The sequence below is a fragment of the Bison bison genome, unplaced genomic scaffold (assembly GCF_000754665.1).
Source record: "Bison bison bison isolate TAMUID 2011002044 unplaced genomic scaffold, Bison_UMD1.0 scf7180017864508, whole genome shotgun sequence".
NCBI classification, from domain to species: Eukaryota; Metazoa; Chordata; class Mammalia; order Artiodactyla; family Bovidae; genus Bison; species Bison bison.
Window position 1 is genome coordinate 2,435,024 of NW_011495064.1, and position 17,319 is coordinate 2,452,342.

The window sequence follows — 17,319 nt, forward strand, 5'->3', positions numbered from 1 at the left end:
AATGCATGAAAGTGAAAAGTCAAAGTGAAGTTGTTCAGTCGTGTCTGACTCTTAGCAACCCCATGGACTACAGCCCACCAGGCTCCTCCATGAGTGGGATTTTCCAGGTAAGAGTACTGGAGTGGGGTGCCATTGCCTTCTCCAATATAGTACTTTACTTTATTTTACTGTAATGGGGCTTCTTTGGTGGCTCAGAGGTAAAGAATGTGCCTGCAGTGCAGGAGATGCAGGTTCCATCCCTGGGTTGGGAAGATCCCCTGGAGAAGGAAATGGCACCCTACTCCAGTATTCTTGCCTGGAGAATTCCACGGACAGAGGAGCCTGGTGGGCTTATAGCCCATGGAGTCGAAAACGAGTCAGACACAACTGAGTGACTAAACAACAACAGCTTTACTGTTGTAAAGGTTTATAATACTTTTCACATAAAATACATTTTACATAAAACACAAAAAATTAAAAAAAAAAAAAAACCTTTTTAATCTTAGAGTACAGTACCTTGAAAAGTACAGCAGTACCAGTTACATCCCTGCTGCCTTTACGGTTGTTCATGGACATCTTGGGATTGAACTAAAGATACGTACAAACGTACTCTCTACAGTCCCGTACAGAAAAGTACACAAAAGCACAGCGACTTGTAGAAGGTGCCCGCACATGACCGCATACACCAGACACAAGACCTCACTCACACGATCGGACGTGTGAACACAGGCTCACATCTTTGAAAGTCTGCAAGCTGCAGGTTCGTAGGTAGCGGACTCACTGTACTCATTTGTTAATAATAGGAAGTGAAGATATTTCTAAAAAAATGAGACCAGAGAGATAACTCTGTGTATTTCGGGAGTTCAGCACGTGTATGAAGGAAGTCAAAACAAATTGAGGAAGGGTGAGAAAAGAGAAAAGCCTCAACGCTCTAGGTTGAGGCCGGCTGGCTGCTGTGCTGAGATGCTAATTATAAAGTGCCCCCAGTTAATCACCGCCAGGGACCACTCTCATCACAGCAGCATTTCAGAATATGTCACCCTGCCTCACTTGGCATAAGCCCTTAGCTAGGGTCCTTCCAGATTATGCTGTGAAGCTCTATCACTCTTTCTTCTTTTCCTTTAACAAAGATGTGTTCCAACTATATTGTAACCTGCTCTTTTGACCTAATAAACAAGAAGCAATCTCTCCTTGATCACAGACACATAAGTGCATATAAGGCCATTTTAACAGATGTGGATGTACCGTATTTTATTTATCTCCTATTGTCAGGAAAAGAGAAGCGAAAGGCAAAGGAGAAAAGGAAAGATATATCCATCTGAATGAAGAGTTCCAAAGAATAGCAAGGAGAGATAAGAAAGCCTTCCTCAGTGAACAATGCAAAGAAATAAAGTAAAACAATAGAATGGGAAAGACTAGAGATCTCGTCAAGAAAATTAAGGATACCAAGGGAACATTTCATGCAAAGAAGGGCACAATAAAGGACAGAAACTGTATGGATGGACCTAATAGAAGCAGAAAATATTAAGAAGAGGTGGCAGAATACACAGAAGAACTATACAAAAAAGATCTTAATGACCCAGATAACCACGACAGTGTGATCACTCACCTAGAGCCAGACTGAACTGCGAAGTCAAGGGGGCCTTAGGAAGCATTATTCTGAACAAAGCTGCTGGAGGTGATGGAATGCCAGTTGAGCTATTTCAAATCCTGAAAGATGATGCTGTAAGAGTGCTGCACTCAATATGCCAGCAAATTTGGAAAACTCAGCAGTGGCCACAGGACTGGAAAAGGTCAGTTTTCATTCCAATCCCAAAGAAAGGCAATGTCAAAGAATGCTCAAACTACTGCACAATTGCACTGATCTCACATGTGATCAAAGTAATGCTGAAAATTCTCCAACCCAGGCTCCAACAGAACATGAATCGGGAACTTCCAGATGTTCAAGCTGGATTTAGAAAAGGCAGAGGAACCAGAGATCAAATTGCCAACATCCGTTGGCTCATCAAAAAAGCAAGAGAGTTCCAGAAAAACACCTATTTCTGCTTCATACCAGACCACCTTACCTGCCTTCTGAGAAATCTGTATGCAGGTCAAGAAGCAACAGTTAGAACCAATGGACTGGTTCCAAATTGGGAAAGGAGTATGTCAAGGCTGTATATTGTCACCCTGGTTATTTAAGTTATATGCAGAGTACCTCATGTGAAATGCCAGGCTGGATGAAGCACAAGTTGGAACCAAGACTGCAGAGAGAAATATCAATAACCTCAGATATGCAGATGATACCACCCTTATGGCAGAAAGTGAAGAGGAACTGAAAAGCCTCTTGATGAAAGTGAAAGAGGAGAGTAAAAAAGTTGGCTTAAAACTCAACATTCAAAAAACTAAGATCATGGCATCTGGTCCCATCACTTCATGGGAAAAAGATGGGGAAACAATGGAAACAGTGACAGACTTTATTTTCTTAGGCTCCAAAATCACTGCAGATGGTGACTGCAGCCATGAAATTAAAAGACACTTGCTCCTGGGTTTGTCATAAACCTAGACAGCATATTAAAAAGCAGAAACATTACTTTACCAACAAAGGTCCATCAAGTCAAAGCTATGGTCTTTCCAGTAGTCATGTATGGATGTGAGAGTTGGACCATAAACAAAGATGAGCGCCGAAGAATTGATGCCTTTGAACCGTGGTGTTGGAGAAGATTCTTGAGAGTCCCTTGGACTGCAAGGAGATCAAATGACTTAATCTTAAAGGAAATCAACCCTGAATATTCAATGAAAGGACTGATGCTGAAGCTCCCATACTTTGGCCACCTGATGCAAAGAACTGACTCCTTAGAAAAGACCCTGATGCTGGGAAAGATTGAAGGCAGGAAGAAAAGAAGCCAACAGAGGATGAGATGGTTGGATGGCATCATTGACTCGATGGACATGAGTTTGAGCAAGCTCAGGGAGTTGGTGATGGACAGGGAGGCCTGGCGTGCTGCAGTCCGTGGGGTCAAAAAGAATCAGACACACCTGAGTGAATTGAACTGAACCGACTGTCAGGAAATCCAGTTGTTTCCAATTTTTCAATACTAAGAACAGCTCAGCCATGACTAATCTTGTGGATGAATCTTTGAACACATCCTTCTTCCCTAAAGATCAAGTCCCAGGAATGGAAATATGGGAGCAAGCACTTGCACACAAAAGGCTTTTCCAAAGGAATAGCTAACCAGCCTTCCAGAAAAAACAACTGATTCTTCCCTCGAGTAAAGGATGACAAGATTGAAGGGATGAAAGGACTGAAATGTTTTCAATCTTGCTATGATTGTTTTACAGGCAAATGCACGGTCTTTTATTGTTGCTTTCATGTATAGTTCTTTTATGGGGGGTGGTATAAAGAGTGGCTTTATCTCTTTTCCAGGAAAAGGGGGAACACAGTAGGCTAGCCCCTCAAGAACCATGCCCTCCCACATGTATTTCTTAATTAGTCAAGTTAAACATTTTTTCTTATCTGCTAGTATTTACTTCCTCTTTCAGGAGATGCCATCACCAGTTTTCAGCACATATTTTTCATAGAAAAGTTGAGCATTTTTATTTAAAAAAAAATCAAAACATCTATTTGGTCTTTATGCTATACTGAACTATGAAAAAGCTAAGAAATAGTCAAATAATACATTAATCTTTCAATCACAATGACTGAGCAGCATTCATACAGATATACTATATAGAGGTATATATTAATACAGGTACTATGTTCCTGAACTTAAGTACGAATATACAGCAGGGAACAAAACGATCATGTTCATATGTGTAAATGCAATTCGGGGAAAAAGGAATGGAAGGATATATGCCAGACTTGGAACTAGCACTCTGTTCTGAGGCTGCCCTGCAGCACATTTTTTAAAACTGTGGTTTCTGTTTCTTTTTCCTTTAATTTGGAAGTGCCCTTGAAACATTAGAACTCTCACATCGTCACATTTTGCCCAATTTGCGCTTCCCTTGTGCTTGCTCTCCCAGCATCCGTCATTTTCCTGAACCCACTCAAACCTACCCAGTCTTTTCATACCTTCTGCCTTTGACCACAGCCTCTGGAAGGCACTGTAACGAGCACTCACCACTATGGTTACCATGACACAGATGTTTTTTGTATCCTTCCAGAAGACCTTCTGAGGAGTGACCTTCGCAAAGTGAACCAGTCTCCCAAAGAAGGCAGTCAGACAGAGCACTTCTGCTATCGAGGTAACCTGTGGCAAAAAAACAGAGCTATGGCTTAATTCTCTCTTACTCCCTGATACCACCCTGTGAGCTGAGCAATGTCCCTCAGTTTTACTTGGGCTTCCCTGGTGGCTCAGATGGTAAAGAATCTGCCTGCAATGCAGAAGATGCAGGTTCAGTCCCTGGGTCAGGAAGGCCCCCTGGCGGAGGCAAGGGCAACCCACTGCAGTACTCTTGCCTGAAGAATTCCACGGACAAGGAACCTGGAGGGTACAGTTCATGGGTCACAAAGAGTTGGACACAACTGAGCAACTAACACTTGGCTTAATATTACTGAAAGTTACAGCAAAACTCTTAGCTGGTTGGAATGTTTTCTCTTAAAACGAAACCTGCCTCTCAACCACAAATCCCATGACCCAACTGACAGGGTTTCCTGGAAGGGGCAGGGAGGGGCGTAAATCAGCATGCAGAGGACCCCCAGAAGGCATTCCTCAGAAAAGTGGGGCTCAGGGATTGGCAGAAACGGGCATCTGCTATGCTCTCAAATTCCCTGTGTTCATACTCAGAATAGACATCTAGAAGTTCAGTGTCTCTAATAATAACGCTCCAGAGATGTGTTTTGAAATGCCAGATCATTCCTTAGATCGCTGCCCTCCCAGCCTGCTGCCCGGATTTGGCTGGATGCTACCAGACCCACCTCGATGTCCTGACCATCTCCTCCTTGAGCTACAGGTATCAATTCCAAACTCCCACAGGCAGCTAGCTTTGCAGTCTGTGAGTGCAACTCATATTAATACTTTGCCTGCGGTTGCCAAGAGACAGTAAATCCTCCCTAACAGGAGTACTTCTCTCCATCAGTGGGGAGAGAAGATCTCAGTGAGGGTGGAGGGAATGAACTTCTCAAGGGAAGGAGGAAGAGGGCTGGCTCTGGGCCCTGAAAGCAGCAGGTGGCACAATTTCTCCACCCCTGACCCCAGCCCTCATGAGCCCTGGGCTCAGATAGGGGCTGCAGCCCCTTCAAACTTTCTAGCTCTCAGCCTGTTCATCCTTGAGGGGCTATAGAGACTTACTGTCAAGACCAGGCTTACAAAAGGGCCTGGGGCATTCCAGGACACCCTGGCTCAAGATGAGATTTTCTTGGTAATGCTGCTGTTGTTCAGTCGCTAAGTCGTGACCCCACAGACTACAGCATGCCAGGCTTCCCTGTCCTCCACTATCTCCAGAGTTTGCTCTAACTCCTGTCCATCGAATCAGTGATGCCATCCAGCCATTTCATCCTCTGTCGTCCCCTCCTCCCCACCCATCCCCCATAATTTGACTTTAGAGACGTGAAGTGCAAACACTGGCTGAACAGATAGCCAAGCCCAAGCTGTGTGTGAGCAATAATAAACAGCAGGGTGGGGACACAGAAGAGAGCCAAGGGGCTGAGAAGAGATCCTTGGGAGCGCACCTCGTCCAGTGCCGGGCGGTGGGGGCCGGGGACCAGCTCTGTTCGGGTCTGTGAACGCACAGCTCTGCTTCTTCAGGTTTGGTGTTTATTTTGACAGACACTGGGCTAAAAGTTTTCTGCCCAGAGACGTCATTAATTGTGACATCCTCATCAAATGGATACCACCAACCTTGGAAGCACTCACCAACAAACACAACTCTGATTTTTTACCTCCCTGTGCAGGGTCCTCCCCTGCTGACTCAGGGCTTGGGCATGTGATGGGCTCTGGGCACCTGGGCTTTGGCAAGTATGGTGTGAGCAGAGGTTGACGGTGCTTACATGTTAGGATGCAGCTCCTTCTTAGACCCCATTCATAGGGAGAAGCCTGAGCCACAGGGAGAGGCCGAGAGAGAGCAGAGCAGAGAGCAGGGGCACTCCAGCCCCGTGAGCCCCCAGCTGCCCACCAGACCCACTACCCCAGCCAAGAGAAAAATCTGCCCAGTTGAGCCAGTCACCCGCAGACTCATGGGAGGCAGGAAAACCTTGTTCTTTAAAGCAAGGGTCAAATGAACTTTGTCTGTCAAAGGACCAGACAGTAAATATTTTAGGCTTTGCAAGTCATACAGTCTCTGTCACATGTACACTGAGAGGCGGGAGCAGTGTGAGTCGGGAATTAATGTGGGCAGGTCATCAATTTATTACTTGGAACCCATCTGCAGTAGCTCGGTAATCTGATGCTTTACTTCAAAGCACCTATAAATAATGACTTATGACTATGAAAAGAGCTGGAAGTGTGGCAAGTACAAGACACATATTACACTATATGCTCACATTGTCTACTCAACATTAAGTAAACATGCCTTCAAACATCACTTGTCTGCGCAATGTGCCCTTGTACGCATTCTAAAGGAGATCAGCCCTGGGATTTCTTTGGAGGAACGATGCTAAAGCTGAAACTCCAGTACTTTGGCCACCTCATGCGAAGAGTTGACTCATTGGAAAAGACTCTGATGCTGGGAGGGATTGGGGGCAGGAGGAGAAGGGGACGACAGAGGATGAGATGACTGGATGGCATCACCAACTCGATGGACGTTGAGTCTGAGTGAACTCCGGGAGTTGGTGATGGACAGGGAGGCCTGGCGTGCTGCGATTCATGGGGTTGCAAAGAGTCCCACACAACTGAGCGACTGAACTGCACTGAACATATAGAAGACCCAAAACTGCCACTTTGTTTCCACTGTCTAGTGAGGAAAAGCATCAGCTCTGCAGAATTCTTCCAACCCCTCCCCCAGAAAGAAAAGGAAACCAAATTCATAGGTACTGAAAATCTGAGGGGAAGAACGCGACTGAATTCATCTGTGACAAAGTCTGATTAGCCGTTCTGTGCTGAGAGCTTACCAAGAAAGGGAGCGGGAACACGGCTGGTTCCTCAAAGAGGGCAAGCGCAAGGTTGACCCAAATGAAGAAGTAGGTGGCTGCCCGCATCGTCCAGTGGTTATAGAAGTGGTAAAGTCTGGAGCGGAGAAGAACAGAGGAAGTTACAAGCGAGAAGCAGAAGTTAAACGGCTACCCCGAGCCCCATTTGAAGAGGAGGAATAGGAGATAAACTACAAACTCCAGGCTCTGACCTTTCAATCCTTTCAATCCTTTCAATCCTAAGGAGTGAGGGGTAGCGTTTGACTGAGTGCGCACTACAAAATGTTCACAGCGAAAAAAGTCACCAGCTCTCAAAGTGCATTCTCTTAACAGTCTCAAGCTAGGATGAATACCCTCCTGGTGGGGTGTTGGGGACCCTGAAATGTCCTTTTGGAGGGCTGACACAGAGCAAGCCCTCAGTCAGAGTGACCTGTTATTAATATTACATGGCGCAGGGGCCTAACTGATTTATAATGTCTATCAGCCCATCTCGGCATGGTGGACCCAGAGAGATCCCGGGCACACGGTTCTCTTCTGTAGGGGGTATCCCCCAAACTGCCAGACGGCATCCAGGCATGAGGCATCCGCTGCTGCCTTTGGAGGTACTGACACCTCAGTCCTGGCGGTAAGATTTTTTTTTGTCTTATTCTGAGATGAATCTTTGGTTTTAGTTCGACCTTTAGGGAGTTAGGGAGAAAAAGCTGAAAAAGCTGTCATGAAAAGAACCAACATATGAGTTCCATCAAAAGGCGATAGAAAGTAAAAGAACAAGTCTTCTTATCACGTGGGAAGCTCTAAGCGAGCGAGAAAGACGCCACGTTTCCCACGCGGATGTCTTCTCCCTGTCCCGGGTGTCACTCACTCGGTTATCTGACCTTGGCATGTGTGCTGAGCGCTTCCCGACCTGTGAGGACCGCGCTCTTAAAACGTGGAAGAACACCACCACTGGGGTTTGCCCGACGCTGCGCGCCATACCCCAAATATTGCTCCAAATATTAGTTGATACAGTGACTTTAGTTTGGGTTCAACTTCAAGAATATGAAGTGCTAAAGGACAGGCGACTCTAGGTTTAACACTGTTTCAAGTGTTGACAGTTGAACACCTGGATTACCTGATGGCCTGAGGGGATGTCTCAAACGGAACGTTTCTGTTGTACTGGGCGTCCGAGACATAGGCAGCTGCCAGGAGAAGCTCCTGGTCCTCAGTGGGAGAAAGAAAGGGGAGAACAAGTCAGAGCCAGAAGGGACACTTGGCTTTTCTGTTTGTAAGTACTGAGCGCGAAAGGAAAGCCCTCTTCTCCTCTCCCGCACCCCCACGCTGCCCCCACCCCCGCAGGGAGGAGCGAGCATTAATGCCCGCACCCCCGCACCCCCGCAGGGAGGAGCCAACATTAATACCCCCACAATCGCAGGGAGGAACCACCATTAATGCCCCCACCCCTACGCTGCGCCCACCTCCCACAGGGAGGAGCCAGCATTAATAACCCCACTCCCGCAGGGAGGAGCCAGTATTAACGCTGCCGCTTGGTCGCCTCCAGGTGCTTTCTGGGCAGTGAGAAGCCTGCTTAGCGTTCGGGAATTCAAATACAGGCTCTCAGAGGAGGAGATGAAAACCACCTGGGTAATACAGCAGATTCTTTACTGTCTGAGCCACCAGGGAAGCCGTATAGATCTATTAATAAATGTGCTTAAATGGTATAGTTCTACGTTCATATTGGGCTTCCCAGGTGGCCCTAGTAATAAAGAACCCGCCTGCCAATGCAAGAGACCTAAGAGATGAAGGTTCAGTCCCTGGGTCAGGAAGATCCCCTGGAGGAGAGCATGGCAACCCACTCCAGTATTCTTGCCTGGAGACTCCCATGGATGGAGGAGTCTGGCGGCTGCGGAATATGGGTTCACAAAGAGTTGGACATGACAGCGTCTGAACACATTCATACACCAAGACTCAAACTATAGACTTTAAATATGTATGGTTTGGTGCATATTAATTATAGTTCAATGAAGTTGTTAAAAATTGCCCTCCCCCCTTCAACAACAATAACAACAAAAAACATTTGGATTAAAATTTGATGTGGAACAATAATCTCACAAGTGAATTAACTGCTATAAGAATATAACATCTACTGATTCACATGCATTCTCAGGGGTCTCAGGGGTCTTAAAGACAGGTCATTAAAGCCTAAGAAACATCATATAAATGTGTTAAACAATTACTACATATTTTCTTTTATGCAGTTAAAAAATATTTTAGTAGAAAACCTCGGAGAAGGCAATGGCAACCCACTCCAGTACTCTTGCCTGGAAAATCCCATCAATGGAGGAGCCTGGTAGGCTGTAGTCCATGGGGTCACGAAGAGTGGGACACTTACTGAGCGACTTCACTTTCACTTTTCACTTTCATGCATTGGAGAAGGAAATGGCAACCCACTCCAGTGTTCTTGCCTGGAGAATCCCAGGGACGGGGGAGCCTGGTGGGTTTCTGTCTATGGGGTCGCACAGAGTCGAACACGACTGAAGCGACTTAGCAGCAGCAGCAGCAGCAGAAAACCTAATATCAATTATTGTTCTGTGGAATATCTTGAACCTTCAGGAATACTAGAGTTCCCCACGACATGCTTAGACAGCTATAATATTTTAGTTATAAAATAGCTGGCATCAGCAAACGTTGGTTTTTAATGAGCACATTAATTTTAAGAAAATTCCATTAAGCTCCTAAAAGATCACACTGGGACAGCAAAGAATTCTGATACCAAAGCTTTTTTAAAGAAAATATTTAAAGTGAAATCTCTTAAAGACATTAAGAGATTTTTAAAGATGATGAGGGAGGGACTTCCCTGATGGACCAGTGGCTAAGACCATGTGCTCCCAATGCAGGAGACCGGGGTTGATCCCTGGTCAGGGAACTAGATTCTACATGTAGCAACTAAGAGTTTGCATGTCACAACTAAAGATCCTGCGTGCCACAACTCAGACCCATTGCAAATTAATTAATTAATTTTTTTAAAAACGATGAGGGAACTCCCTGGTGGCCCACTGTTAAGACTCTACACTTTCACTGTTCAGGTTAGTTCTCTAGTGATCACTGGTCAGGGAACTAAGATCCCACATGCCACACGACTCGGCCACACACACACATACAAGAAAATCTTTCCAGTCCCAGGGCAACCCTTTGTCCACAAATATAAACAGTTTGACAGCTACTAATTTGAGGGCAATCATCCATACAGCCTCCAGGTGGAGAATGGAAAAAAAAAAAAAACATTGTTGCTGTTAAGTCGCTTAGTCTGTCCAACACTCTGCAACCCCATGGACTGCAGTACGCCAGGCTTCCCTGTCCTTCACCATCTCCTGGAGTTTGTGCAAACTCATGTCCATTGAGTCGGTGATGCCATCCAACTATCTCGTCCTCTGACGTCCCCTGCTTCTCCTGCCCTCAATTCTTCCCAGCATCAGGGTCTTTTCTAATGAGTTGGCTCTTCATATCAGGTGGCCAAAGTAATTTCTCAGGCGATTGGGCCCTGGGGCTACCTCCCTCAGACCCCACCCAGACTCCCTGCAATGAATATGTAAGCATCGTGGCACCCCTCCAAATGACCCCTTGCCAGCCAGACTCATGCCTGTCATTTTTAAATATGCTTACACTTTCATAACAGCTAACTTACATTAATGTTCCAAAGCTTTCCCATCCTTAACGGCTATTCTGTTTCTGACACCTGTCTCTTCTTAGGATTCCATCTGCTCTGTCCTCTGGTTTTTCTTGTCTTCCTTCCCTCCATCCCATGTGTATATGACTTCTGCCCATTTGTGCTTGGGATGAAGTACTCTCAACAGGCAGAGTTACGGTACGTGAACATTCTCACCTGTATTAAGCCCATTTGTATCCTCCTTGTAAAATGAATGACTTTTCATCCAACCCAAGAATGTGGCTTATGTTAGATATCCCATTCCAAAACTGCATATACTTTTCAAGTTTACATGGGAATCACTACCCAGGTGGCATTCATGGTAAAGAACCCACCTGCCAATGCAGGAGACATAAGAGATGTGGGTTCAACCCCTGGGTCGGGAAGATCTCCTGCAGGAGGGCATGGAAACCCACTTCAGTATTCCTGCCTGGAGAATCCCATGGACAGAGGAGCCTAGTGGACTAGAGTCCATAGGGTTGCAAAGAGTTGGAAACAATTGAGCCAACTTAGCACGTATGCGTGCCCATGTCTACTGTGAAAATGGCGAAGACTGGATATCAGGCATTCCTCCAGACAAGCTGAAAAGTGGCTTCATATCTCAAAACAGTAGCCCCAGTCTAGGGGAGACACCGCTGACTGCCTGGACAATAGATCTCACCTCCCAGGCACAATACAATCACCTTCAGAAAGTTTGCTTGTAAAGATCTTCCAGCCCAGACCAATTACATCGTTCTCTGGGAGGTGGGACCCAGCGCTGAACTTTTAAAGCGGCCAGGGGATTCCAATGTGCAGTCAAGATCAAAACATCACTGGTCTAAATATGGCCATTTTACTACTGTTTCTCATAGGTTTTGTATTTTCATGGCACTTGGACAATAATTGACCTCTGATTTTTTTTTCTTCCCTTTTCTCAAAGCCATGACATTTCCTTTCCACTCCCCAAGATTTAAAAACATGTGTAAGAGTTTTACATTTTCTCCTCCTACCCTCCCCACTTTGTAAGCCTCTGTTCTGAGGAAGGTGAATAATTTAAATCCCTCAGGGCAAGAGGGAGGAGGGTGTCCAGGAGGGAGGGGGAGATGGAGTCCAGAAATTCCGGTGGAATGAACAACTAGAAGCTCCAGATACCTTTAAGTTCAGAAACCCTGATAAAACCGAAGCTGTTGATAAACGTGCTTTGAGAAATGCCAAGGGATCTTCCTGGCAGTCTATTGGCTGAGACTTCACCTTCAAATGCAGGGGTTGCAGGTTTGATTCCTTCTTGGGGAGCTAGGATCCCACATGCCTCACAGCCAAAGAAAACAAAACATAGAAGCAGAAACAATATTGTAACAAGTTAAATGCTGTTGTTTAGTTGCTAAATCTAAGTCAGGAGTCTGACTCTTTTGTGACCCCAAGGACTGTAGCCCACCAGACTTCTCTGTCCATGGGATTTCCCAGGCAAGAATAATGGAGCAGGTTGCCATTTCCTTCTCCAGAGGATATTCCTGACAAGAGAGCGAACCCAGTCTCCTGCAATGGCAGGTGGGTGGTTTACCACTGAGCCACCAGGGAAGCCCCAACAAGTTCAATAAAGACTTTAAAAATGGTTCACATCAAAAAAAAAAAAAAAAAAATCAAAGAGAGAAAAAAGCCAATATGTCTTATTTAGATATAGAAGAAAATTTATAAAACTTAAGGTAAAGAGAAGTTACCATAAATTTCAAGCAAAGTGCTTCTCCTTGTCTGTTTTCCCGTGTCATTAGAAACACTATCCCCTGAAACACTATCCCCTCTCTCTGTCTCTCTCTCTGCCTTCCTTCTCTCCTCCCATAGGGCACTCTGATGCCCAGAATACAGCAGATCATTGCTTCCCTATGCACCTCACTCAAACCTTCAGTCAACAACACTGCCTGGTGTGCCCACAGAATCAAACGTCAACTCCCTGGCTTAGCCCTTAGGGCCTATCCCTTCTGCCTTGGCTCCCTCACTTTCCCTACAGGAATCCCCTTCTCTGGCCCAAACTGATGGACTGACTTGTCGCACTCCCAGCTCCACACCCACGCCTGATCCCTTGCATGCCTAAAGCCAGGAATATCCTTTCCACCCTCCTCCATGGGGACCCATCTCAAATTTCACTTTCTCCTTGAGGACTGCCAACACCAGCAGCTTCCATTTCCATGTGGGAAGACAGCCAAGGGATGCTTTCGAAGTGTATGGTGAGTGTTCCATACAAAGAAATGGCTTCTGAGGCTAACCTAGGCACAGCAGCCTGGGCAGGAAAGGCGAGAATATCAGTGACCACTTGGTGTGGGTATAAACAAATCGTGTGCCTCCGTGCAGAAAGCAGCAGCCTAAGGGCCAAGGGCAGCCTGAAGATATGTTTTGTTTGGCCTAGAGAGTGCTTTCTGGATGCTGGCTACTGATTCAAATTTTTTACAAAACTGGAGCCAACACAAAAATGTGAACTTCTGGTTTCTCTTCAAAGGATCATAACATCTGGCCATGTTGGGTTGTACTGCAATAAGTTTTCGCAACCCGCCCTGATACTCGGTCACCTGAAGGAACGCTTAGTATTTTCCCCAATTTTGTGGGTTAGCCAGGCAGTCCTTCCAGTCAGGGCCAACTTGGCTGGTCTCTGTGGTCATCTGGGGCTAGATGGTCTGGAACCAGCTGCGCTCACACATCTCGGCTGTGTGCACCGCGCAGCAGGCTGGCCAGGGCCCTTTCCTACGTGGTCGCTGGGTCCCAGAAGCATCTGGAGAACACACACCAATGCTCAAGTAATTTTCATACCTCTGCTTGCGTCACATCTGCCAACCTCCCACTGGCCAGAGCAAGTTTCATGGCCAGTGGTCTCAAGGGTTGGAGAAACAGACTCTACCTCCTGATGTGAGGGGTTGCAAAGGCCCATTGCAGAGGGGGAATTGATCCAAGATGGAGTGTGTGGCCATTTCTGCAATTGATAGCCCACGTGGCACAACCAACTGGACGTGGGGAGCTGTGGTCCTCACTGTACAGAGGACGTGCCCTCCGGGTCACAAGCCCCAGTCCCCTCCCCAGCTGGATTGTTCCCGTCCAGGTCACTCCTTTTATGTTGCTCCCTGGGCCCTGTGGACATTTCAGCTCGTGACCACACCTGATGTAGGGTTTCCCAGGGGATGCAGTGGTAAAAAATCTGCCTGCCAGTTCAGGACCCAAGAAATGCACATTCAGTCCTTGGGTTGGGAAGTTCCCCTGGAGGAGGAAATGGCAACCCTCTCCAGTGTTCTTGCTTGGAGAATCCCATGGACAGAGGAGCCTGGCGGGCTTCAGCCCGTGGGGTCGTGCAGAACGAGACAGGACTGCAGACACATGCATGAGTTGATCTCTACCTGATTTAATGAACACCTTCCCAAGCCCTCCTGGTCACTGCCCTTTCCTCTTGCAAGGAACCTCTCTGAAAATTGCTATAAGGGAACACCAGTGAACCAAGAGCCCCCAGACAGGGTGAGCTAAGAGTTGGGATGAACAGGTTTAAGAAGAACATTAAAAAAAGAAGCACACGAAGTATCAAGAGGTAATCACACAGAGGCACAAGGAAACAGCCTAGGACTGTTCTCAGCCTTGGCTGCCCTTTCGATACTTAGTAGCTTTAAAATTACTGTTGCTGGGACTTCTCTGGTGGTCCACTGGTTAAGACTCCAGGCTTCCAATACACAGGGTGTGGGTTTGATCCCTGGTTGGGAAGATCCTGCATTCTGCAAGGTGCAGCCAAAATCAGGAGAAAAAATTACTATTGCCCAGGCCACACCCAGGTCAATTAAATCAGAATCTCAAGGTAGAGTTTAAACCCAGATAATTTCTTTTTTTAATTAATTTATTTATTTTTAATTGGAGGGTGATTGCTTTACAATATTGTGTTGGTTTCTGTCATCTATCTACACGAATCAGGCATAGGTATACATATGTCCCCTACCCCTTAAACCTCCTTCCCATCTCCCACCAAACTGAGATACATTTCTAAAAACTCCCCGGGGAATTCTGCCCAACAGTAAGGTTGAGAATCACTAGCATCAGATTATTTCTATTTCAAAACTGAAAGTATTGGTCAAAGCACCAGAATGGCTTGCCATCTCAGTTCAGTCGCTCAGTCATGTCCGACTCTTTGCGACCCCATGAATCGCAGCAAGCCAGGCCTCCCTGTCCATCACCAACTCCCGGATTTCACCCAAATTTATGTGTCATCAGTGATGCCATCGGGCCATCTCATCCTCTGTCGTCCCCTTCTCCTCCTGCCCCCAATCCCTCCCAGCATCAGGGTCTTTTCCAATGAGTCAAATCTTCGCATGAGGTGGCCAAAGTATTGGAGATTTAGCTTTAGCATCAGTCCTTCCAATGAACACCCAGGACTGATCTCCTTCAGAATGGACTGGTTGGATCTCCTTGCAGTCCAAGGGACTCTCAAGAGTCTTCTCCAACACCACAGTTCAAAAGCATCAATTCTTCAGCACTCAGCTTTCTTCATAGTCCAACTCTCACATCCGTACATGACCACTGGAAAAACCATAGCCTTGACTAGATGGACCTTTGTTGGCAAAGTAATGTCTCTGCTTTTGAATATGCTATGTAGGTTGGTCATAGATAAGTTTCCTTCCAAGCATCTTTTAATTTCATGGCTGCAATCACCATCTGCAGTGATTTTGGAGCCCCCCAAAAGAAAGTCTGACACTGTTTCCACTGTTTCCCCATCTATTTCCCATGAAGTGATGGGACCAGATGCCATGATCTTAGTTTTCTGAATGTTGAGCTTTAAGCCAACTTTTTCACTCTCCTCTTTCACTTTCAACAAGAAGATTTTTAGTTCCTCTTCACTTTCTGCCATAAGGGTGGTGTCATCTGCGTATCTGAGGTTATTGATATTTCTCCCGACAATCTTGATTCCAGCTTGTGCTTCTTCCAGCCCAGCGTTTCTCATGATGTACTTTGCATGTAAGTTAAATAAGCAGGGTGACGATATACAGCCTTGACGTACTCCTTTTCCTATTTGGAACCAGTCTGTTGTTCCATGTCCAGTTCTAACTGTTGCTTCCTGACCTGTATATAGGTTTCTCAAGAGGCAGGTCAGGTGGTCTGGTATTACCATCTCTTGAAGAATTTTCCACAGTTTATTGTGATCCACACAGTCAAAGGCTTTGGCATAGTCAATAAAGCAGACATAGATGTTTTTCTGGAACTCTCTTGCTTTTTCAGTGATCCAGCAGATGTTGGCAATTTGATCTCTGGTTCCTCTGCCTTTTCTAAAACCAGCTTGAACATCTGGAAGTTCACAGTTCACATATTGCTGAAGCCTGGCTTGGCAGCCAAAAGCAACACCAGGCAGAAAAGGGTTCTAAAAAACTGCTTCAAAGGAGAGGACAGAAATGCATTTCAGGTGACTAGGCAGTTTCTTATTAAGTGACCCCAAACTAACTTTTAAAAAGGTTAACCAGGTCAGACTGGTACCTAGTGTCTGAGGTCTGAGCTGCAGTTTAATGACTTAGTCGATACTGTTATCTCAGAAACTAGGGTTCTGCTGACAGTGACCTGTTGGTACCAGGCTCTTCATCTGCTCTGCCTGCTCCAGGCTGACCCCTGCAGGCATGCATTAAGCTTATGTCTCACTCAGGACTCAGCCGGGACTCTGGGCTGTTTTCAGCCCTCCTGGCGTTTCTAGAGGCCTGCAGTTACTTTTTTACATTCTTTAATTTTGACAACAGTCTCAAAAGATTTTCCTGTTGCAGAAGACTGGTGCTCACCGTCAGCGTCATCAGTTTGCGGAATGAGGGGAGCAAGACCTGGGTTGGGCCGGAGCCAGGGACTAAGAATCCTTTTCCTTCTCTTCCTTCTTGACCTGCTTTTCTCTGCTTAATCCTTTAAGGGACAGGGGACATGGTAGAATCTGCCTGTTGGAAGTTGCCAAGCCCCTTTGAGAGGCCAGTAGGCCAGGGAGCACTGGGGGAACAGGGCATTTAACCCCACCCAGAAGCCTGCCCCTTGGACCATCCTGAGCAGGCTGCAGGGGCCACATAGCTGAAGCGGGGAGGAAGGGGAAGACTTCTCCATACACTCAAGGAGACAAAGGACTAAAACGCCTATCACCTCCCACACACCTGCAGGAGTAAAGGACACGCCTCCGTGTGCCAAGCAAGGCGCCCTGGGCCTCACCGACACCGTCTTCTCCAGACGGGTGTGATTTATCACCGCCAGCCTTACAAAGTGGGAAACCAGAGACTTCCAGCGTCTTGTCATTCACATCTAAAATTTCCTGACTCAGAGCCGAGGCTCTTTCCATTGGCGCCCTGCCTGCCTCTCCACTGAGTTCTTGTTCAGGGAAAGGAAACAGCCCGAGAAGAACTCTTTCCAGTTCCCAGTCTTCCCAAGCTCAGGCGGTCTGGGTGAAAGCAGAGCTGAGCGACTGCGCAGCGCGTCTTCCCGGCCGCAGGGATCCGAAGAGCCAGGGCGACAGCAGCGCTCCCCGCCTCACATCCTCCAGCCTCCCAGGCTTTCCCCTTGCGGCGGGACCCTCGCTTGGCTTCCTGCCGCCATGGAGCTCCGTGCTGCGGGCACGGGCCACCCAGACCCGGGGGCGCGCCACACGGAGACAGGACCC

General features: G+C 46.7%; 1 protein-coding gene across 1 annotated transcript in view; it reads right to left on the bottom strand.

The window, feature by feature from the left end:
* Window positions 1–17,319, bottom strand: part of LOC104980783 (two pore calcium channel protein 2-like) — a 55,092-nt gene that overhangs the window by 37,080 nt on the left and 693 nt on the right. The window contains exons 2-4 of the mRNA XM_010829559.1: window positions 8,136–8,224; window positions 7,007–7,121; window positions 4,080–4,208 (exon numbers count right to left, since the gene is read on the bottom strand). Coding sequence (XP_010827861.1) covers window positions 4,080–4,208; window positions 7,007–7,121; window positions 8,136–8,224 — 333 coding nt within the window. The remainder of the gene's footprint in view (window positions 1–4,079; window positions 4,209–7,006; window positions 7,122–8,135; window positions 8,225–17,319) is intronic.